Genomic DNA, 21,162 nt, shown 5'->3' with positions numbered 1-21,162 from the left:
AAATTTGTAAGAATTATCATGGCTATAATGATGTTTTTCTGTCTTCGTCGAAATGATGTCACACTCAAACAAGTAATGGAATTCGTCACTAGTTCTCTTCATAACAGAATTTTAATAGTTTACATACTCTTTGATTACAAAATTAATTAGTTCGAACACACAATGCAGAACACAAACTGTTTTATTTGATTTACAATGCAAGTTAAGGTAGCGTGCGGGGGGTATGCATATATGTGGACAGTCTGTATTTACGTGGCTGTTATTCTTTGGTGCATATCATGTTCTACTCCATACCAATCCAGCCGGGCGGATAATAGTCCGAGAAGTCACTGCTAAACTGAGATCTAAGGGGACTTGACTCGGGTACGAAATGTTTGTAATACACAGTTGTCCCCCCTGCTAGCCATGCAGCCCACCAGCCAAATGTGCCAGATGTCACTATGGTGTGGTTTGCCTTAGACAAAATTGCCAAGTCAACGATGCTTTTTCTGTTATGGATAAAAACTAGGTTTAATAAATACTTGTACCTGGTGAAATTATTTTTCACCCAACTCATCTCATCCGAACATATGACAAATGCCACTTTGTGAAAATGGCTGACAAAGTAACGCATGGCATTAAGAATATAATGCATCGGAGCTACATTGTACATGAGCACTTTTGTCCCGTTCACATTTACAGCAAACGTTGCCATATCTCCTCGGCGAATATGGATGCCGACAAATGCTCCGCCTTTGCCGTAATACTTCGTCCCCTTCACTGCTTCCTCAAAAACACGCTCCGCAAAAACAGCGATTGTTTTTTTAAATCTAAACTCCATTTTCAGCTCCTCTTCAACATGTTCAAAGTATTTCCATGACTGTAAATAGCTAGATAACTTCCAATTTTTGTTTGTTTTAAAACGTAGCATTTTTGGATCAAATGAACAACACTTTGACTCGATCCTAAGTCCAGCTTGTTTGCAAGAGTCATCAAAATCAAAGACATCCGCAGCAGACACGTGAAAGTACTTGGCCACGAGATCGGAGCGTTTAATTCGCATGGACATGTTAGTGCGTCTACTGACACCGAATACGGAGGCGTACTGGAACATCTGATTGCCTAGGCGACCACGGGTGTCCGCGCACAGATAGTGCCGTGGAGACAGAGACCACTGGCCGGTGGCCATGTTAGAGATGTTTGGGCGGAAGGTGAAGGTCATCTGCACGAGAAACACGAGGGTAACGGTACTCGCTCCAAGAAGTAGACCTGCAAGTGGAAAATTAGCATCAACAAAGGTTACACCAACAATTGGCATATATATAAGTGCATCTCCGGTACAAAAGTAAACTAGTTTGGTACCGCCGGTACAAAATTTAACCAGATAAGTACCACCGGTACAAAGGTTTACCAGTTTAGTTCTTTTAACGGTTCTGAAGACAAAACGTGATAATCTTACCTTTAAATAACGTTATCCTGTTGGAAAGTTTGAAATAGAAAATAGCCATGATGAATAAACGTAACCGTCAAGTTTTACACCATACCGTGTCAAAGACAAAGGACAAGTCACTATAGTGTTTTTAATTAGCAATGTTCCAGGGCGTGGAACAGACTGGTCTAAGTGCTTGGTGGAAAAACCACCACATTCATAAATTATTCATACCCTCAACATCTTTTCGAAGATTCCTGTTAACTAAATTACTCGATACAAATAACAATAATAATCAGGTCTCTTTATTACCACATGCATCGTACTCTTGTGGGTAATGTATTTTTATAACTGGACTGAAATAATTAAAATAAATACGGTTTGCAAGGAAAACGAACACAAATTGAAAGTGACGGTATTTGTATGACATGGTTAAATATCTGATACGTTGACCTTGAACCGATGGGGATGGAACTTGAGCTCTTGACCTTGTCGCGGGATGGAACAATTATGTGTCAAGGTAATCTATCCCGTATTTTTTAAGAAATGGACCGCGGTGTCGAAAACACAAAACTGGCCATCAGATTGTTTGACTAGGTTGTACCAAGCGAACATTGGACCGACACAACTAAGAAATGCGCTTTATTATTTGAAATCATGGCCGTCCATTCAGTATATCCAAAACCATGGTAGAGGGCTGGTATGTTTTGAAGATTGCTCTTATTGTTTAAGCAGAAACAGATGTATATTTCCCTCGTTTTTACTTTGTCGTATTGACATACATGTACGCGTTGTCCACCCGTCGTGAGTCTTCGTGTTTGATTACAATCACTATAGTTATTTATTTGTACCTAATTTCATTGAAGCATTAAATATGTTGCATTTTGCAATGGATCAACTTGAATTTCAATTTTTAAGGAGCGCACAAACTGTTTGGAAATTTATCCAGTAGTGTTAACTTACTTGACATCTCTTCCCCCCTAACTAGGTTATGGGGGATCATGGTGGCATCAGGGCAAACTCCTCAATCCTGAAAATTGAACTGGGATGTCCTCGACGGTGTAATGGCACAGAGCCCCTATTGGGGTCCAGGACCCAGTTTTAATAAGATGTCTTAGTTGCAAGCATTACGTTGATATTTAAAAGTGCTCTGAAGAAAAAAACGTGAAGTCCTTTCGATTATTGTGATTGAAACGCACTTCACGCCCAAAACGAGGTTACGCCTAGAAGTTTACCTTAAGCCTCATTAACTTAATTGAGACGGCACCCAGAGGGGGGGGGGGGCCTTCAAATGATATTGATATTAGGCATTTAGGAAGCCATTTTACGGGCCTTTATGAGATACTTTCCACCTATTTTGATGAATATAATGAAGTTAATAGAAAAATATTTGACTTGAGATAAAGGCCATCCTTAACGATTGTAGTGGTGTATTGTACACCCAGACTCTTGGCAGCGAGTTGGCCGGTATGGGATTCTATTGAGATATAATGTATACCTTACCAGAGGACGGCAAGGCTTTAGAAACCATTAAGGGCGTCGGGCCCATGGAGTGTTTTAGCCACGATATGCTGTGGGCTATAGTGCGCATACAGAATATAACCCTGGTTAGAGCTATCTAGGTCCATTGATATTCCTCAGCGTATATCATTGCATTGTAACACGGGTATGTCCCCTCATCCACCAGGGCCTCTAGATCCTTGGCGTCACCAACTGTCATTTTGAATCCCGTTATACGTCACTTCCGGCAGAAGGAGAGTAGTTCTAATGACGAAGCGGTAAATTGAACCGTTGACCCCTTTTGTTGATAACACTAACCACTAGACCACGGATCCGCCACAGATGGGTTCAATTCTGTATTACGGGTATTACATGGGAAAAATATGAACACAAGTCAAGTGAACACCGAAATTGAAGAGCTATGCCGCTTATATAGCCTGTCATAGTTCACCGTGTCGCACCTTTCATGTGTATAAATGCTCGCCCTCACAGCGCTTTCATTTACCTTGGTATTGTTACAAGACTAACAGATGCATTGAAGGAAAACTATTTTATACAGTATTTTAAAAACACGCATTTATTATTGTTTCTTATGCAAGTATAGAAAACTATGTTATATGTGGAATAGATTCACCAATAATAATACTCAGCATTATCAGATACTGGGAGACAAAGGAATGAATAACCCCGAATATACACAAGATATCAATCATCAATATGTTGATTAATACATCTAGTATTATCTAAAAAAACATCTAAGATAGCCAAGTTATAAAGGTTCGAGTGTCTTTGGTAGTCTAAACTGCATAGATAAAACCTACATCATACCCTGAACTACAGGACACAAGCACACAAGATTCCACAAGGAAGACTCTATAAATGAAGTGTCGCTTAGTGCTAACAATAAAGATGTAGATTTCAGGAAAAATATACTTCACATATTGTACATATTAATGTTTAAAATTACATCGCATTTGAATATTGCCTTGAAACTCTCCAAATCGCGAACTTGGGTCAGGATAACAAAATCAATCAAAACGTCTTCATGTATAAAGGATCAACATTCGAATCATAAACACTATTACATACTATGCATGTTAATCAGCTGTTTTCTGCTAATAATATCATACAACATCTTAAACATGTATAATACACTTTGAGGAGTCATGACAAAAGAAAGGTTCTGGCTGCTTTTTAAGTGTAACATTGTACCACGGCCTATAAACCATAGGTCCGTGATCGTACCTCTGCTTTCATCCATGAAATAAAGGAATTACCTGAGGAATGCACAAAAATGTCATAAGTCAGAGGCCAATTATTACATCTTTGAAAAGCAAAAATTACAAACCAGTAATCATGATAATTAAAATACAGAAAATTGCAAGATAAAAAAAGCCATAAAGTCTGGACAGTTGAGATTTCTTAAATAAATGCCAAGAACATGCAGTCACAAATTAAGCATCCTTATACAGTCATATTATTCTTCTCTAATTCCTTTATTACTTAATAACATGATCCTAGTGAAATCAAATTACATACATTCACCCACACAAATCCTCATTTTCAAGTATACAGGAGCTTGCAGTGCCTCTATGTCTTTCGTGTTCTGAGTTTGGTGCAAAACACAAGTATTTTCTATTCATACGAAAATATTATAATTTCTCCAAGTTGTGTTTTGCACAAAACTCATACTAACAAACAACCAGAAACCACAATAATTAAAACAAAACATGTGAGGCAAGTTTGCTTCCTGATGCTGGACCCCTGGTAGGGCCTCAGTCACACGTCTTAAGGAACTCTGTGTAAGTCCCCTCATCCATCAGCTCCTCAAGATCCTTGGCGTCACCAACTGTCATCTTGAACAGCCATCCTGAAACAGAGAAGCTAGTTATTCAAACACATTGATTTATCATCAAACACTTGTTCATTGATAAGTTACCTGTATCAGTTGAAGGTGATTTGGGGAAGTGGTGTACAAACCCGGGCTGGTATGCTTAAAAACATCTTAAGTCATTTCCAAACTTAAGTTTTTTTCCTAATTTAAGTACCTTCACCAGTCATATCATTTAATAACTCTATACTCTCTCAAATACTTCATTTTCATTCATTTAATGATATATTCACACCATAATGTCAGTCGTTTGTACATGTACATTTCTTTCAATTTGACTACAAAAACTCTAGGAAATTGATTAAAGATAAGACTTGACTAAAGATGTTTTATGAATAATGTCTTTTACTTTAATGTTGTTTGTAAAATCCCTCAAGATGCATATCTCCTTTGGCTTTTCAAAATATGCAGTACTGGTTTATACTCGAGATGTGGAAACAAGCTGAATTCATAACTATGAGATCACAGCTGACTTCACAAGCCATTAAAATGACATTGCATAAACATAACTACGGTATTGTCAAGTTATTCAAGCAGGGAATACATTGATATACATTTCTGTTTATTGTTCTCATGCCATTTAACCGTGAAACTAAACTACAGCAACTTGTAAATAAATTATATTCATACATACATGTATTGATGACAGAAGAAATAAGTAAAATGAAATATGAATACTTGCAAACATGTATAGGTTGACTATTTAGAACAATGTGTCAATATTAAAGCGGAAAATGAAACATTTTATGGAACAACACTTTCCCGATACATGTTTTCTTCTCTACCTGGTCATAACCAGATCCCTGGGTAAGAACTAAGGTATCTACCAGGCATTGAACAAAATGTAAAGGCTTTAATTAGATTTAATCAGATATTTCATTTCAAAACTGCACGTAATTATTTACGTCTTTTTAGCATTTAATGATATATTTTCAGTTGAAGAAATAAAACCATTCACTCATGTACTAAATTCCTCAGCATATAAGGTAGCGATTGAATATACATTTGCACTTCACCCATGACATCACTCACCATCTTCATGAGGGCTTTCATTGACTATCTTTGGTTCGTCCCTGGCAGTCTCGTTGATTTCCGTGACTGTGCCAGAGATGGGGCTGTAGAGATCACTGGCTGCCTTCACACTCTCAAGAGCCCCCGCCTCACCTGAATTATACAGATAGTAGGTGATCGGAGGTAAAATGTCAAGCAAAGATTCCAATATGAATTATGTTATTATGCATATTTATAAAACAACTGTGCGATGCAATTTAGATACAAATATATTGAAAAAAATTGACATTTATTTAAGTTTTTTATCAATGAATAAAAAGAACCGAGTTGAAATTCAAAGATAAAATAGGCTTCCTTCATATTAAAAGATTGTTATCAAGTTTAGTATAATTTTGAAAAATCTGTAACACCCCATTTTCACAAACAATAGTAAGTCCTTCAGAACAAAATCAAGCTAACCAGTTTGCTATTTTGGTATCTGACATGAATTGTCCATGTAAAACTCACATATATATACATATACGACATTAGTCAATATGTACTGTTAGCCCTTGACGTGACGCTTTTCACCGCCTGCTATGAATGAATGTAACCCCCACATGGGTCTAAAGAAAGACACTTGGAATATCCAATAGATCGAGTGAACAGACATTTAAACAAGTACTGGTAATAGTTGAGTGCTAGAATATAGTTGAAAATCTTAAAATAGAAATTCAAATAAACTATGATATTATAATAATGCTAAAAAGTTTTTAATCACTTAATAGTTGATGTAATCTTTTTGAATTTTGTCAAATCAAAATAGCAATTGCAGATGTAACCATTGTAAACAATATTTGTTCGGTATAATAAAATAAATATCAGATGCCATTGGAGTGCGATAGCATACAACGTCAACCCTCTGAATGTTAATGTCAAAACGCCTTGGTTGACATAAACTTCCTCCAGTTAACATTATATGCGATCAACCTCCATGGAATCTGATATTTTTTATAATGTTCTCCTTTAAACAAGTTTTGTGTATACGGGAAATAGTTTTAAAGATACTCATGATAAACTACTTTTGTTTTAAACAAGTTATTAATCTAAATGTGAAAAGATACTTTAACTGCTTTATTACTGAAAATGTTTTTAGAAAACTGGGGCCTTCTTTTTAAGCTTTGAAAAAAATAAATAGAACTTTGTTCTAAAAAGTCAATTTTTCTACAAGTGTGAACATGTCAACTGTTGAACACCTCTTACCATCAGCCTCCAGAGTCTGGCCTATTTCCGGTAACTGCACAAACACTATCTCCCCGAGCTTGTCCTGAAATGGGAAACTTATCATAATAATACTTATCATTTGTTATATCAGTGTGTGATTACCACGTGATGAATTTCGTCATAAATGCTATGTCAGTAGGCAATATTTTGCTTCGAATGAAGTCTTTAAACAAAGGTAACTTCACTATTTCACCACCATTTTTAATATAACATAGCGCAGTCAATGCTGCTTACAGAGCTCCACCTTCATTCGTTTACCAGAGTTTGATTGAAGGTTTTTTTCTTGCAACATCTCGACAAACCTTTTCACAATGACACTCAGAGCATCGTCAAAACAATATTTTGGAAACAGGTTTGTTGAAACTAATCACCTAATCAAACTTCGGTAATAAAACGAAGGCAGGGTTATTTAGCGGCATAGACTGCCCTTTGTTTCATTTAAAATAGCGAAGTATAAGAAAAGTTATCTTTGATTAAAGTCTTCATTATAAGCAAAATGTTGCCTTCCGACGTAGCTAATATGATGTAATTTATCATCTGGTATAGACACACTGTCTATGGCTCAATGCTTGCTGAGTTACTAGCTATGCAGAGTGCCATAGGGTCGCATTTTCGATCCAGACAGGATACACATGACTCATCCTTCTCCGTACGAAAGGCATGAACATCAAATTTACACATGAACATGAATAGTTTAGCTCAAAAGTTATGGAAGGGTGCTGCACTCTGATTTATTTGGGAAGCACCCTTCTGCTGTCATGGAGATAAGCATTGGCAACCTCCTTCCTCTATAGGTAATCAACTATTTCTTCCGCTTTGATTAAAACTTCAAATATGATTACATATTTACACAAACTTTAATCATCTTGTAATATTTGGCAGTAGAAATTTAACATTTATTGAACTCAGATAAAACTAGAGCTAGCACTGAAGGTGATTAATACCCCCGAACACCGCCCTGATATGAAATTGCAGTCAACTATTTGGAAAGCCAACCTATAAATGACAACTTTGTTTTATGGACTATCATCATTGTAATTTGCTAAAATAGTGTAATGATTCATGTACACTGAACTCATTTTCATTGTGCTGTACCATTGTATAAAGTTTTATTACATTCTATCCGGTAGTTTTCAAGTTATGCTCCGGACAAGAAAAAAGTAACAAAGGGCAATAACTCTGTAATTGGCTGAAATAGAATTGCGGTTCCTGTACACTGCACTTCCTCTCATTATGATCTATCACTGTATGAAGTTTTATTAAATTCCATCCAATAGTTTTCAAGTTATGCTCAGGACAAGAAAAAGTAACGAAGGGCAGTAACTCTGTAATTAGTTGAAATAGAATTGCGGTTCCTGTACACTGCACTTCCTCTCATTATGATCTATCACTGTATGAAGCTTTATTAAAATCCATCCAATAGTTTTCAAGTTATGCTCGGGACAAGAAAAAAGTATTAAAGGCCATAACTCTGTAATTAAGCTAAAATAGAGTTATGGTTCTTGTGCACTGCACTTCCTCTCATTGTGCTTTACCATTGAATGAAGTTTCAATAAATTCCATCTAGTAGTTTGTCTGGACAAAAAAGTAACAAAGGGCAATAACTCAGTAATAAGCAAGAATAGAGTTATGGTTATTGTACACTACACTTCCTTTCATTATGCTCTACCATTGTATGAAGTTTGATCCAATTCCATCCAGTAGTTTTTAAGTTAAGCTCCGGACAAGGTAAATTGCAGGAAAAAAATAACGAAGGGCAATAACTCTGTTATTGGCTGAAATAGAATTGCGGTTCTTGTACACTGCACTTCCTCTCATTATGATCTATCACTGTATGAAGTTTTATTAAATTCCATCCAATAGTTTTTAAGTTATGCTCCGGACAAGAAAAAGTAACAAAGGGCAGTAACTCTGTAACTCCTGTACACTGCACTTCCTCTCATTATGATCTATCACTGTATGAAGTTTTATTAAATTCCATCCAATAGTTTTCAAGTTATGCTCAGGACAAGAAAAAGTAACGAAGGGCAGTAACTCTGTAATTAGTTGAAATAGAATTGCGGTTCCTGTACACTGCACTTCCTCTCATTATGATCTTCCTCTCATTATGATCTATCACTGTATGAGGTTTTATTAAATTCCATCCAATAGTTTTCAAGTTATGCTTGGGATAAGGAAAAAGAATTAAAGGCCATAACTCTGTAATTAGCTAAAATAGAGTTATGGTTCTTGTGCACTGCACTTCCTCTCATTGTGCTTCACCATTGTATGAATTTTCAATAAATTCCATCTAGTAGTTTGCAAGTTAATGTCTGTAAAAACATTTGACAGCAAAAAAAACAAATAAAGGGCAATAAATCAGTAATTAGCTAAAGTAGAGTTATGGTTCTTGAACACTGCACTTCCACTCATTGTGCCTTGCCATTGTATGAAGTTCCAATGAATTCCATCCAGTACTTTTTAAGTTATACTCCGGACAGAAAAAAGAAACAAAGGGCAATAACTCAGTAATTAGCAAGAATAGAGTTATGGTTTTGTACACTGCACTTCCTCTCATTATGCTCTACAATTGTATGAAGTTTAATCCGATTCCATCCAGTAGTTTTTAAGTTATGCTCCAGACAAGGTAAATTGCAACGGACCGACCAACCGACTGACCGACAACAGGGTGACTCCAATATACCCCCTTCAAACTTTGTTTGTCCGATGTATAATAAGAACATTTTCTATGATATTTGTTATGTTGAAATTCTTCACAGCCTGATACAATTGTACCCTTTACTCTCTTCGCACCTTGTTCCTTTTCTGCAGCACCCTGTCCTTTTCAAGACCCGGCTAAAACTCTACATTTATATATCAACTTTCATGATAAAGGGTAACAGTTTTAAAGGTAATATTTCATATTCTTTTTATATTTCATTAATTTCATTATCGCTGTTTAGTTCATGTTGTTACGATTCAGGCTTATCATAAATTGAAGGAAGCATTGCTGTATTTGTGTTTACGGTAACTAGACTTGCAATGACCAGGGGCCATGATTACAAACCGTCTCAGGACTAAGTTCAGACTTAAGTGGCCAAACTGCAAATCTTCAATTCATTGTAAACTTTTCTTCTACTATGAAATTTGCTGAATTCTTATTTTGGTTAACCATATGGAAAAAAGTTTATTAATTGGAATTAAATAAAAGTGCTTTTCTGAGTGTGAGTCTAGACTCAGCCTTGAGATTGTTCCTAAATATTGAACCTGGGTTGCTCAAACTAAGATTCTCAAGAGTAAAGCCATTAATTTAACTGCTAAATTGAAATTGACACAACGCTCAAAGTGATAAGGCTGTAGGCGTCACATTGATCCCTTAGTAAGGGCCCTCCGACAAGTAAGCAGAAGCAGACGATACCTATACATGACAATCACATAAGCAAACTTAGCAATAAAAGCAAGTATAACATTAAATTAGTTAATTTTTATTAATTGAATGCTAAATTACATCATAATTTTGTTACAGTACTAGTAGTAAAGCCCTGTCTATTTTGAAAGCTCCAATTTAGGGAAACAAAACATGTATTAATTTCCCTTAAAGCTGCACTCTCACAGATTGAGTTTTGACAACTTTTTTGCTTTGGAATGAGCCAATTTTTGTGTAAATATCTGCAAACACCAGTGATATATGACTGCTGACAAAAGGTCAGATAGCAAATTTTCATATTTCTGTTCGAAAATTAATGTTTTATGCATATAACATCAATTTTTGAACAGAAATATGAAAATCTGTGTTCTGAATTTTTGTCAGCAGTCTTATATCACTTGTTTCCATGCATTTTCCAATAAATTGGCTCGTTCCAAGACAAAAAAAAAGTTGTCAATACGTTCAATCTGTGAGAGTGCAGCTTAGAAAGTCAACAAAATATGATGTTGGTTTGGATCAAATGTCAAAACATAAAGGTGTTTTGCCGATTTTCTTCCTTTCTCCATTGAGTCACCTTTTTTATACAAGTTTAATGAATTATTATTGATATAACTACCTTAATGTTTCTATCAATGAATTAATATCCATATTAAATGAAATGCAAAACTGCAACAATGAAGTTGGAAATGATCATAGTCATTATAAATGCATAGGTTTATACAATGATTTGCTTCTTTTACGGAGTTGATTTTGTTTATCTATATATATCTATATATAATACTTTTTGTGACTTTTATTTATATATTAGATATTTTATCTAAAATCTTATATAATTAAAAATGTCACTCAAATCAAATGAGTTGTCTTTTTCACAAACGATATGTCCTAACAAACTTAAAAGCAAATGTATATGCTTTGGATTTAAAACTTTATGCAATAGTCAATTGTAACCACGGCCCCGCAAGGTCCAGGGAATAGCGGGGACTTTACTTTTGGTCCAGCCAAGCCAAGGTTAAATCCCCACCCTGTGGCGACGAAATGATAGTAAAATCCCCGCCAAATGCCCCAGCACCTCAGGGACTCGAGCTAAGGATCATTCTCCGCTAATTTTGCGCGAAGTTAATACCTCCGCAGTCACCCGGCACTGCGGGGCCACCTGGAAAGTAAAAACACGGCCCATTTTCCTGGCTATCCCCGGTATACCCCCGGACCTTGGGGGGCCGTGGTTACAATTGACTGGTGCATAATGCACAAGAAGGAGACATATTTCAAAATAAAATAAATTGCAAGATACCTTCAATATTATACACTAATACTGATAATGATTTTTCTTGTTTTAAGACTATCAGAAAGTATATGTATATTATATACAATTGTATGAACACATTTGGATGGTTGAAACAGTCTACTGAAAGGTAACTTTGTTATTTAAAAAATACATAATTTGAGCAGCATTAAGGGAAATATCAGTATTTCCGATTTCCGTATTGTCTTCACTATCTCTAAGAACTACTTTATATTTTATAAGAAACATATTTTGTGTTAAATATATAGAAAACAGCGTAATTACTTTTCTGTTGATAAATGCATTATGTTGGAGGTCATGGCAGATAGCAACAGGCAACTGATAAGCCACGCCTAATCTTGCTGAATGGTCAGTCATGTATCAACCAGCCGACAGGCAGTGTCATTTCAATTATTACTTAAAGCGTAGTACATGTAAATGTAAAGATTTCTGATATTTTAAACCATACTTATACATTTAGGAATGTTTTCAATGAAAAATGGCCGAGATGTTCTGAGTGCTATGGCCAAGGTAAAAAGATTTAAAATGACGCAGAGATTACAAAAGTTATTACAATACCCTGACTTCAAAAAACAAACACGGTAATAAAAAACATCAGGTCATAAACGCTGCATATAAACAAAATATATATGGGACAGTGCTCAAATGTTTAAATACCTGTGCATAGTCTGTGATTCCAACTGTACCTATGTTGGCGTCTCCTTCAAGTGACACCCATTCATGCTTCTCAGAAAAATACTTTTCTGAAAAGGAAAATAATGTTTTTTCTAAACATGTGTACCAGATAGACAATGGCTGATTGCAAGCTAGATCAACAGAGCTGTAACTTTAAGATGGTGTTCATTTAATGATGCATTCTTGCATGAAATATTAAATTAGCTTATACATAATACTGAGTATATATAAGAAACCAACCCAACTAGAGCTGTCACAGGAGTGACGAATACCCCCAAATGCCGCCTGGACACAGGAATGGCAAACCATTCCTTTGAAAAGAGGCCATAACTCCAAGGTTACTGCACACTGAATCTTATTTTATCATGCATGTATTGTTTTATTTAAATCTGTTGAGTAATTTAGAAGTTACACCTGCTGACAAGAAAAACTAGCCTTTCATGAGTTATCATCCGGAAACCGTTTTTCTATTTTTAGTAACAGTGACCTTGACCTTGGCCCCACCAGCCCCAATATCGAACTTGACCTGCATCTTCTGATGTTACACCTGTGTACCAAAAATTGTTCAAATCTGTCTAGCCTTTCATGAGTTATCGCCCGGAAACCGTTTTTCTATTTTTAGTAACAGTGACCTTGACTTTCGCCCCACCAGCCCCAATATCAAACTTGACCTGTATCTTCTGATGTTACACCTGTGTACCAAAAATTGTTCAAATCTGTCCAGCCTTTCATGAGTTATCGTCCGGAAACCGTTTTTCTATTTTTAGTAACAGTGACCTTGGCCCCACCAGCCCCAATATCGAACTTGACCTATATCTTCTGATGTTACACCTGTGTACCAAACTGTATCTTCTGATGTTACACCTGTGTACCAAAAATTGTTCAAATCTGTCTAGCCTTTCATGAGTTATCGTCCGGAAACCGTTTTTCTATTTTTAGTAACAGTGACCTTGGCCCCACCAGCCCCAATATCGAACTTGACCTGTATCTTCTGATGTTATACCTGTGTACCAAAAATTGTTCAAATCTGTCAAGCCTTTCATGATTTATCGTCTGGAAACCGTTTTTCTATTTTTAGTGACAGTGACCTTGACTTTGGCCCCACCAGCCCCAATATCGAACTTGACCTGTATCTTCTGATGTTACACCTGTGTACCAAAAAATTTTCAAATCTGTCTAGACTTTCATGAGTTATCGTCCGGAAACCATGAAAACCGACAGACCGACCGACCGACAAGCTCACTCCTATATACCCCCTCAAACTTTGTTTGTGGGGGTATAATAAACACTTAATTGTTGCCACTATTTAAAGGGACTAAGACACCTGATGGTCCAAAAATTTGCAAATATAATATTTCCTCCAAACAAGTCAAGAATACCAGTAGTCAATACAAGCTAGTATGAGGCTGATAAAATATAAATATATCATGGCTTCCAGTGTGACAGTACATATTGTCAACAATAGGGAAATACTGTTAACCTGTGGTTAACCCAAATGTTGACTTTATGTACTGTCATACTGGCAGACATGGAATATTTATTTTGTAATACCAAAATATAGTCCTTTCACCACACACAACTTTCAAGTTTAATCAATTATCAAATAATTCAAAATCTAGCACATGTATCCCTTTTGAAAAAGGAGAAAAATAAACCCACTGAAATGAACACTGTTGCCTAGATTCTAAGAATAAACGCCCATCATAAGTGTGGCTTTTGGATTGTTTGTTTGGTGGCGAGCAAGTACAACCCTCGTCACTACTTTTATTTTTTCTCTTCAGTGGGGCAATTAAATGTATTAAGACTCACTTTCTCTATCAGAACTTCCAGTTGTTTTTTTTGCTAACAGCACACATGCTGTGGTTGTGAAATTTTAGGGTCACTATGCGCGATCGACAATGGGAACATCATTGAAAACATATGATAATAATCTGGTTTAGAAGGTTCAGACTAGGTCATGTTTTGTATGCTAGTGAGTTGACTAGATGTACCTGCTGACTTACAGTCACTGGGAGTATTTTTGTGTCAGTTTTTCTGATTTTCATGCTTAAAATGCCTCCAGTTATAAGACATCTTCTCGAGGCAAGCTTGATAAAAAAGAACAGAATACAGGATGTCGTTTAATAAACCTCTTCATGGGAAGTCACTGTATAGAATAATATAAAGTGTAATTTAGTTGACCAGTGTGACTTACTTCTCCTCACGAAAAGATGATGGCGTATTGATGCATCTCGGCAATGAAATATTGAATGTTATCAAAGGGAATTTATATTTTAAGGGGAAAGACATGACACTAATGAAAGACATTCTAGTCAATGTAATTGATTTAAATAAGTGTACCATAATGATAATTAAGCTAAAATATGGATCAATGATAATAATATCAATGAATGCAAAAGAAAGATTTTTGTCTAAATAAACCAAAAGAGAACCATTCTTATTTTACTACAGATTCTGGTTGAGATACAGTTTCAGAGTTTTATAGGTGTTTATGGAACAATATGTGTATAAAAAACATTCACTTTAGATATTACACCGCACTGATGTAAACCGCACCTCAAGCTGCTATTGTTGATATATTTTCACATGTGCGACATCAAACATAGTGTATATAATAGGGAGAAGTATTTTCAATAAAGTAATATGGTAATCCATCAATGCATAAGTAAGTAATACCACAGACACGAGCATTTGTACTCTGACCTTTTAAGTGTCTCGTGTGACCTTTGAGGTATGGACCCAGGTCAAGGTCACTGCAAATTGTCTCAATGAGGACAACATTTGTACAAAGTAATAAGGTAATCCATCCATGCATAAGTAAGTAATAGCACAGACACAAGTATGTGTACTCTGACCTTTAAATGCCTCGTGTGACCTTTGAGGTATGGACACGGGTCAAGGTCACTGCACATCGTCTCAATGAGTACAACATTTGTACCAAGTAATATGGTAATCCATCCATGCATAAGTAAGTTATAGCCCGGACACTAGCATGTGTACTCTGACCTTTAAATGTCTCGTGTGACCTTGGCCTTTGAGGTATGGACCCGGGTCAATCCATCAATGCACAAGTAAGTTATAGCGCGGATACGAAATGTTACAGCCATACGGACAGATGGACCGACAGACAGACGGACAAAGTGCATTCAATATTTATTTTAAGTCAAATAATGTATGTGGATGTCAAAATAGCAAGACAATATTGTTTGCAAATATGTACGAACTGATCATAATTTGTATCAGTTATTACTAGATATGCAAATAACAGGTTGTAGGTTCACACGCATGGGCAATTCACTGCGCGTGACAACCCTCCAATTGCAAAATAGTTTAAAAAGCAAAAATAAACATTAGTCTAAAATAATAGACGTGTTATACGGGATTCTTCCAATCCCTAACGTCTAAACGGGAATGTGCAAAAAACGGGGGTGTTTTAAAAATATTGAAATTGTTTTAAGTGAAGTATTTTATGGTTGAAATTGATCATAAAGACTTATATTCATATTTTACCATGTAAGTGAAATGTTATTTTGCACTAAACAAGCATTTAATGCATTAAAACAAGTTGTTTACCTTTCCAATAAAACGAAAGTTGACTGACACAGACAACAATTATGTGAAGGGGAACAACTCGATACAATCGTAATAACTCGGCCTCCTCCGACAAAGCTTCGAGATAGACCTCGTTATACAATCGTAACAACTCGGCCATGGCCGAAATGTTCCGAGCGATTTAAAACTGTGCCCTAAAGCCTTGCAGGTGCCCTTCATGTATATATCGTTATGGTTTGACAGAATGAAATGAAGAAAAGCCGTCAAACTCATAATTAGAAGTTGGATATTTATTTTTTGTGTACGGAACTAATATAAAACAACATTATCTGGTAATATTTCTTGTTTTTATGATATTTTATAGACGCTATATGCTTTAACCCGGAATCCTGATCGGAACAACTACCCACTTTTGATACTAAACAATTTGTACGTGAAGGATTTGCCATATCAAAAATCTAAAAAAAAAAATCCGTCAACGTACAATTATTTGGACTAAAATAAACATGCAACATAAAACTATAATGATAATTTTTAACTTGTCTGTCTCAATATGAATTTCAGCAGTTGGTTGCCCAGTAACAAAATAATTGAAAAGCAGTATCTTAATTATCATTTTATGAAGATCTTAAGAAACTACACTGAAATGCAATTTGTAAGAAACTGCTTAATATCGAAAACTGCTTCTCGGCTATAAATGTCTATTTTCATGGGATAACATGTGCAAAATATAAACAGGCTTGACCCGTAATTGGGAATTGAAAAGGTAATCGCGGCACCGACAAAGGTCAGATGAGCAATGCTCTGGGGTGAACATGCCGAGTACGAATCTAGCTAATACTTCTGTTTGCAATATATGTCTTCCATAGATACTTACGTTGAGCGATTGTCGACACGTGAAATTTTCGATAAACTGACGCTCTTGCTGTCTGTTTCGTTAAATTCTGCGCAATAACTCGGAAACCTTGTACATTTACAAGCCTCCTCCAAACACAAGAAGCCATTATTCAAATTTAACCAAAAGAAAATGAACGACAAGAAAATCGGGCAATAGTATTACCCGGTCACATCCGGTCTCCAAAATATTATGTTTTAGAATACCTTTCAACAGAAGTTGGACTAGTGTATCCCATCAAATTGTTTTTCTAATTTTCGGCAGTTTTCCAAACAATTAGAAGATTTATTTTGTGTGTTATCCTATGTGACTGATTTGAAAAACACTGATGCCTAAATCAGCTGATTCTGCGACAAAAAATGAAAAAAGTTGTCAAGTGGTCAATCTGTGAGAGTGCAGCTTTAATAGTGCTTTTTTACGAACTGATTGGAAAGATACAGCTTCAAGACCAAATGCTGCACGAACAACTGGCTGAAACAAATTAAGAACTTAGTGTCAGTTTAAATATGAGAATTGCACAGAACAGTATTGTAAAATGATTTTGCCACAAAGACATGGATCTGCTTTTGTACAATTTAAGTGTGGAGTAGCCCTATACTATGCTTGAGGCAGGCTGGCAGGCAGGCAGGGGCAGGCACGGGCAGGCAGGCAGGCAGGCAGGCAGGCAGGCAGGCAGGCAGGCAGGCAGGCAGGCAGGCAGGCTGGCAGGCAGGCAGGGGCAGGCACGGGCAGGCAGGCAGGCAGGCAGGCAGGCAGGCAGACAGGCTGGCAGGCAGGCAGGCAGGCAGGCAGGCAGGGGCATGCAGGGGCAGGCACGGGCAGGCAGGTAAGCAAGCAAGCAAGTAAGTAAGCAAGTAAGTAACTGGTTTCTTATAGTGACATTTGCATTACACACATGATATTCTCAATATAAATGATGATAACACATCGGGCCTTTAAGTCACCTTAATGTTAACATTTCTCAAGCAGTCTTACATATATTAAAAAATTAATTTATTATATAATTATGCAAACCGCAGTGCTGTTTCTTTTTAGCAAAGGGTTCTTAGTACAGGTTGTGTAATATAAATAATAAAAATAATAATATTCAGGCACAGAAAACCGAACAATTAACAGAGTGTTTATATATGAATATTTATATAAATAGCTTTCACATCCTTATATATATATATATATATATATATATATATATATATATATATATATCATCCTGGAGGTGACCGACATTCGTCATTCAGGAAGTTTTGGAAACATGGCACAGTAATTGAACAATTAGCTACCTGACTTTTGGTCTTGGTCTTGTTCTTTTAGGTCATTTTTACTTTAACTGTTCGTTTATTATTTTTTAAGACTAAACTGTGTTTCAGCAATTCTATGTTTCACATTGTGTGTTGTACAGCTTCATTCAGATTATCACACGTATTTTATTTCAATAGTTTACCAAAACGGTTTATCTACGGTATGCTAATAATATTATATTTACTAGTCATAACATTTAGTTGTATTAAATTTCTCTCTTACCGACGACCATAGCTACGGGCAGTATTAAAATGATATAATAAGTTATAATTCAGACTTAATACAATCAAATATAATAATAAATGAAAACAAACCGCCAAAGCAACGGATACAATGAAGTAAATAATTGTAAATAAAATACCACTTTAATTTGTAATGATCTAAGATTACTGAATTCTTAAGCTAAGAATCGTGTGAAAACATTCTTTATAAATACGATAGACAAAAAGGGATCATCAGTCCGTAGAAACCATAAAAACACTATGACAATAATCCAAGTTTAAGTGTTCCATACTTAAATCTGCTCTAACAATTTTAACCTTATGTATTGTGTGGTAAAATCAGGAATTTTAATTATTGTTAATCCATTTAGACACCAAAAGAAAATTATTATTTATTTATCAGATTGACTTGAAAGGTTGAGATCACCATTTTGCCATATTCACATAGAGAAGCACATATAACAGTCCAGAAATACGTTAAGATAGGTAGATATAGTTTTTAGTTTGTTTTTGACACGAGTAAGAGACGGAATTATCATGTACATTTTCGTATGTTCTTTAATGGTTTTTGTCATATATATATTAATGTATGAAATAAGAATATGCACTGCCTTCGTCACTGTATTACAGACGCATAGGATAAGAATATGTGCGCGCTGCGGACCCCCCTGGCGAAACAGGCGGATGTGTTGGCCCAGCAGTACCGCCTCAATATGGAGCCGCGCCGAGACACTCACCGCCTCGTGAAGAGGGCTTCCCGCCCGTTGGCTGACACAGCACCGGAAATCATTATGGAGGTGACCGACAGCGTGAAGAGCACAAGTCTCAGTGAAAGCTACAGTGATTTGTCATTTAGGAAGTCTTCTACTTTTGATTTAGACGAAGAATTTGATTTTGACGAAGACGAGAATGACTACTTTTTTGATGATTTTTCTTCCGGTGAAACACAAGTTGATAATGTTGTGCAAATTTATGAAGCTGCGTGCAAAAAATACAATTTATTGTGCATGAATTCTATTAAGGCAGCGCTGCTGAGTGAAACATTTTCGTGTAAATTTGTTAAGATTCAAGAACATGATCTGATGGCACTCTGCCTGGCGCTGTACGACAACAGATACGTCCATCGTGTTGAGCTTGAACGGAACGGCCTGGAGGGCATGTCCATCCACACACTTGGGGAGGTGCTCCGCGACTCCGCCTTCATCACGCACATACGGATCGTGGACAACGGCCTCAAAACGGAAGGGGCGAAAAATATTTGTAAAGCTGTTGCCGCCAACAAGATGATAGTATCTCTTGATTTATCTGGGAACGGATTCGTGGAAAGTGACGGTGTAATATTTGAAAAACTTTTGAATGACTCTAAGTCACTGAGAGAACTAATACTGTCGAAAAACGCTCTTATGGACATTGGTGTGAAGGCCATTGCTATAGGGTTGGAGGACAGCAGCACACTCCGAACACTTGACCTGTCCTGGAACCACATCCGGTTACAGGGTGCAGAAGCCATCGGCCTGGCCCTGGAGAGAAACATTTCCCTCAGAAGCGTCAACCTGGCATGGAATGGCTTACATTATGATGGTGCTAGGTCTATTGCTGCCGCCTTAACGAAAAATGAGACGTTACAAGACCTGGACCTCGCTTGTAACAGACTGAATGAAAAGTGCATCGCGGAAATACTGAACGGGTTAGACAACAATTCAACACTGGAGAAGCTCAGGTTAGCTAACAACTCCATTACATGTACAGGTGCAGAGGCTATATTGAAAAAAATACTAAGTTATAAGGACACTGCCTTAAACTACATAGATCTGGGAAAACAGGATGTGTATGACACATTTTTGGACATCAACGCACGTGCAAAAAAGGAGCGTGGTATCGAAGTAGTGTTCGGAAACGTCTGGGACACAACTCGCAACTTGAAAAAGACTGCCGAGGACGACGACGAGGGTTTCTTGCTTACCTGCAACCCCCTCACCGTCCTGATGGAGTGCATGCGTCTACAGAACCTCAGACTGATTGATTTCTTCCAGTCGTTGGATAAGGACAGGAGTAACTCTATTGAACTCATTGAATTTTGTGATGGACTGTTAAAATTGGGCGTTCCAGTCAAAAGACAAGTGTTGTTGAAGTTGATTCGTAAGTTGGACAAGGACAAAAGCAACACGTTGGACTTTGGCGAGATGACTGAGGCACAGAACATGCACAGGAAGAAACTAAGACAAAGCCTTCAGGTAGATGTTGACTTTGACCGAACAGAAATTGGCAAGGTATCCGCAGCACTTCGCCGTATCCTGGCACGAAACTTCCTCATGAAAGAAAAAGATAGCCGAGCGAAGATCGCACGCAAGAAGAAGAACAGGGACGCTAAAACACCTAGCCCTAACAACTGGGAGGAAGTGGAATCAAACATGGCGCTCGTCTCCCCGGGTAGCAGTCGCGCATCGTCCGCCGTCGCCAAGCACAAACGCGGTCCGTGAACAAGAACGATGCAGCTATCGACAGTCGTAAAGGGCGCTCAGTATAACATCATGTCAACGTAGACAAACAACCATGGGCAACCCTCACGTGGAAATAGTTAGCGGCCAACTCTCCCATGGTGAACCTCGTTCCTAATAACGTGGAGTGCGGGAAGCAGGAAATCAAAGAGACTTGGCATTACTTATGAAAACAGTGTTTACGGCGGCCACGTGCTTATTTTTAAACATGCATTTTAGCAACGCGTTTAACGAACA

The 21,162-nt window shown here is 37.0% G+C and overlaps 3 protein-coding genes across 3 annotated transcripts; 1 reads left to right on the top strand and 2 right to left on the bottom strand.

Annotated features, from left to right (window-relative positions):
- Window positions 1-283: 283 nt before the first annotated feature.
- On the bottom strand, window positions 284-3,128 carry LOC128244494 (galactoside 2-alpha-L-fucosyltransferase Sec1-like). The gene is made up of 2 exons (XM_052962495.1): window positions 3,071-3,128; window positions 284-1,248 (listed from the first exon to the last, which is right to left on the bottom strand). The coding sequence occupies exons 1-2, from the start codon at window positions 3,126-3,128 to the stop codon at window positions 284-286; spliced, it is 1,023 nt and encodes a 340-aa protein (XP_052818455.1).
- A 315-nt stretch (window positions 3,129-3,443) lies between these two features.
- On the bottom strand, window positions 3,444-17,030 carry LOC128242337 (glycine cleavage system H protein-like). Its single transcript, XM_052959447.1, has 5 exons — window positions 16,890-17,030; window positions 12,443-12,528; window positions 7,053-7,116; window positions 5,832-5,963; window positions 3,444-4,778 (listed from the first exon to the last, which is right to left on the bottom strand). Exons 1-5 carry the CDS (start codon window positions 17,014-17,016, stop codon window positions 4,684-4,686), a joined length of 504 nt encoding a protein of 167 aa, XP_052815407.1. The 5' UTR covers window positions 17,017-17,030; the 3' UTR covers window positions 3,444-4,683.
- Window positions 17,031-19,074: 2,044 nt separating this feature from the next.
- Window positions 19,075-20,907, top strand: LOC128244493 (leucine-rich repeat-containing protein 45-like). Its single transcript, XM_052962494.1, has one exon. The coding sequence runs from the start codon at window positions 19,075-19,077 to the stop codon at window positions 20,905-20,907; it is 1,833 nt and encodes a 610-aa protein (XP_052818454.1).
- The last annotated feature ends 255 nt before the right edge of the window (window positions 20,908-21,162 follow it).

The sequence above is a fragment of the Mya arenaria genome, chromosome 8 (genome assembly GCF_026914265.1).
Source record: "Mya arenaria isolate MELC-2E11 chromosome 8, ASM2691426v1".
NCBI lineage: Eukaryota > Metazoa > Mollusca > Bivalvia > Myida > Myidae > Mya > Mya arenaria.
This window is presented reverse-complemented; position numbering and strand designations above follow the sequence as displayed.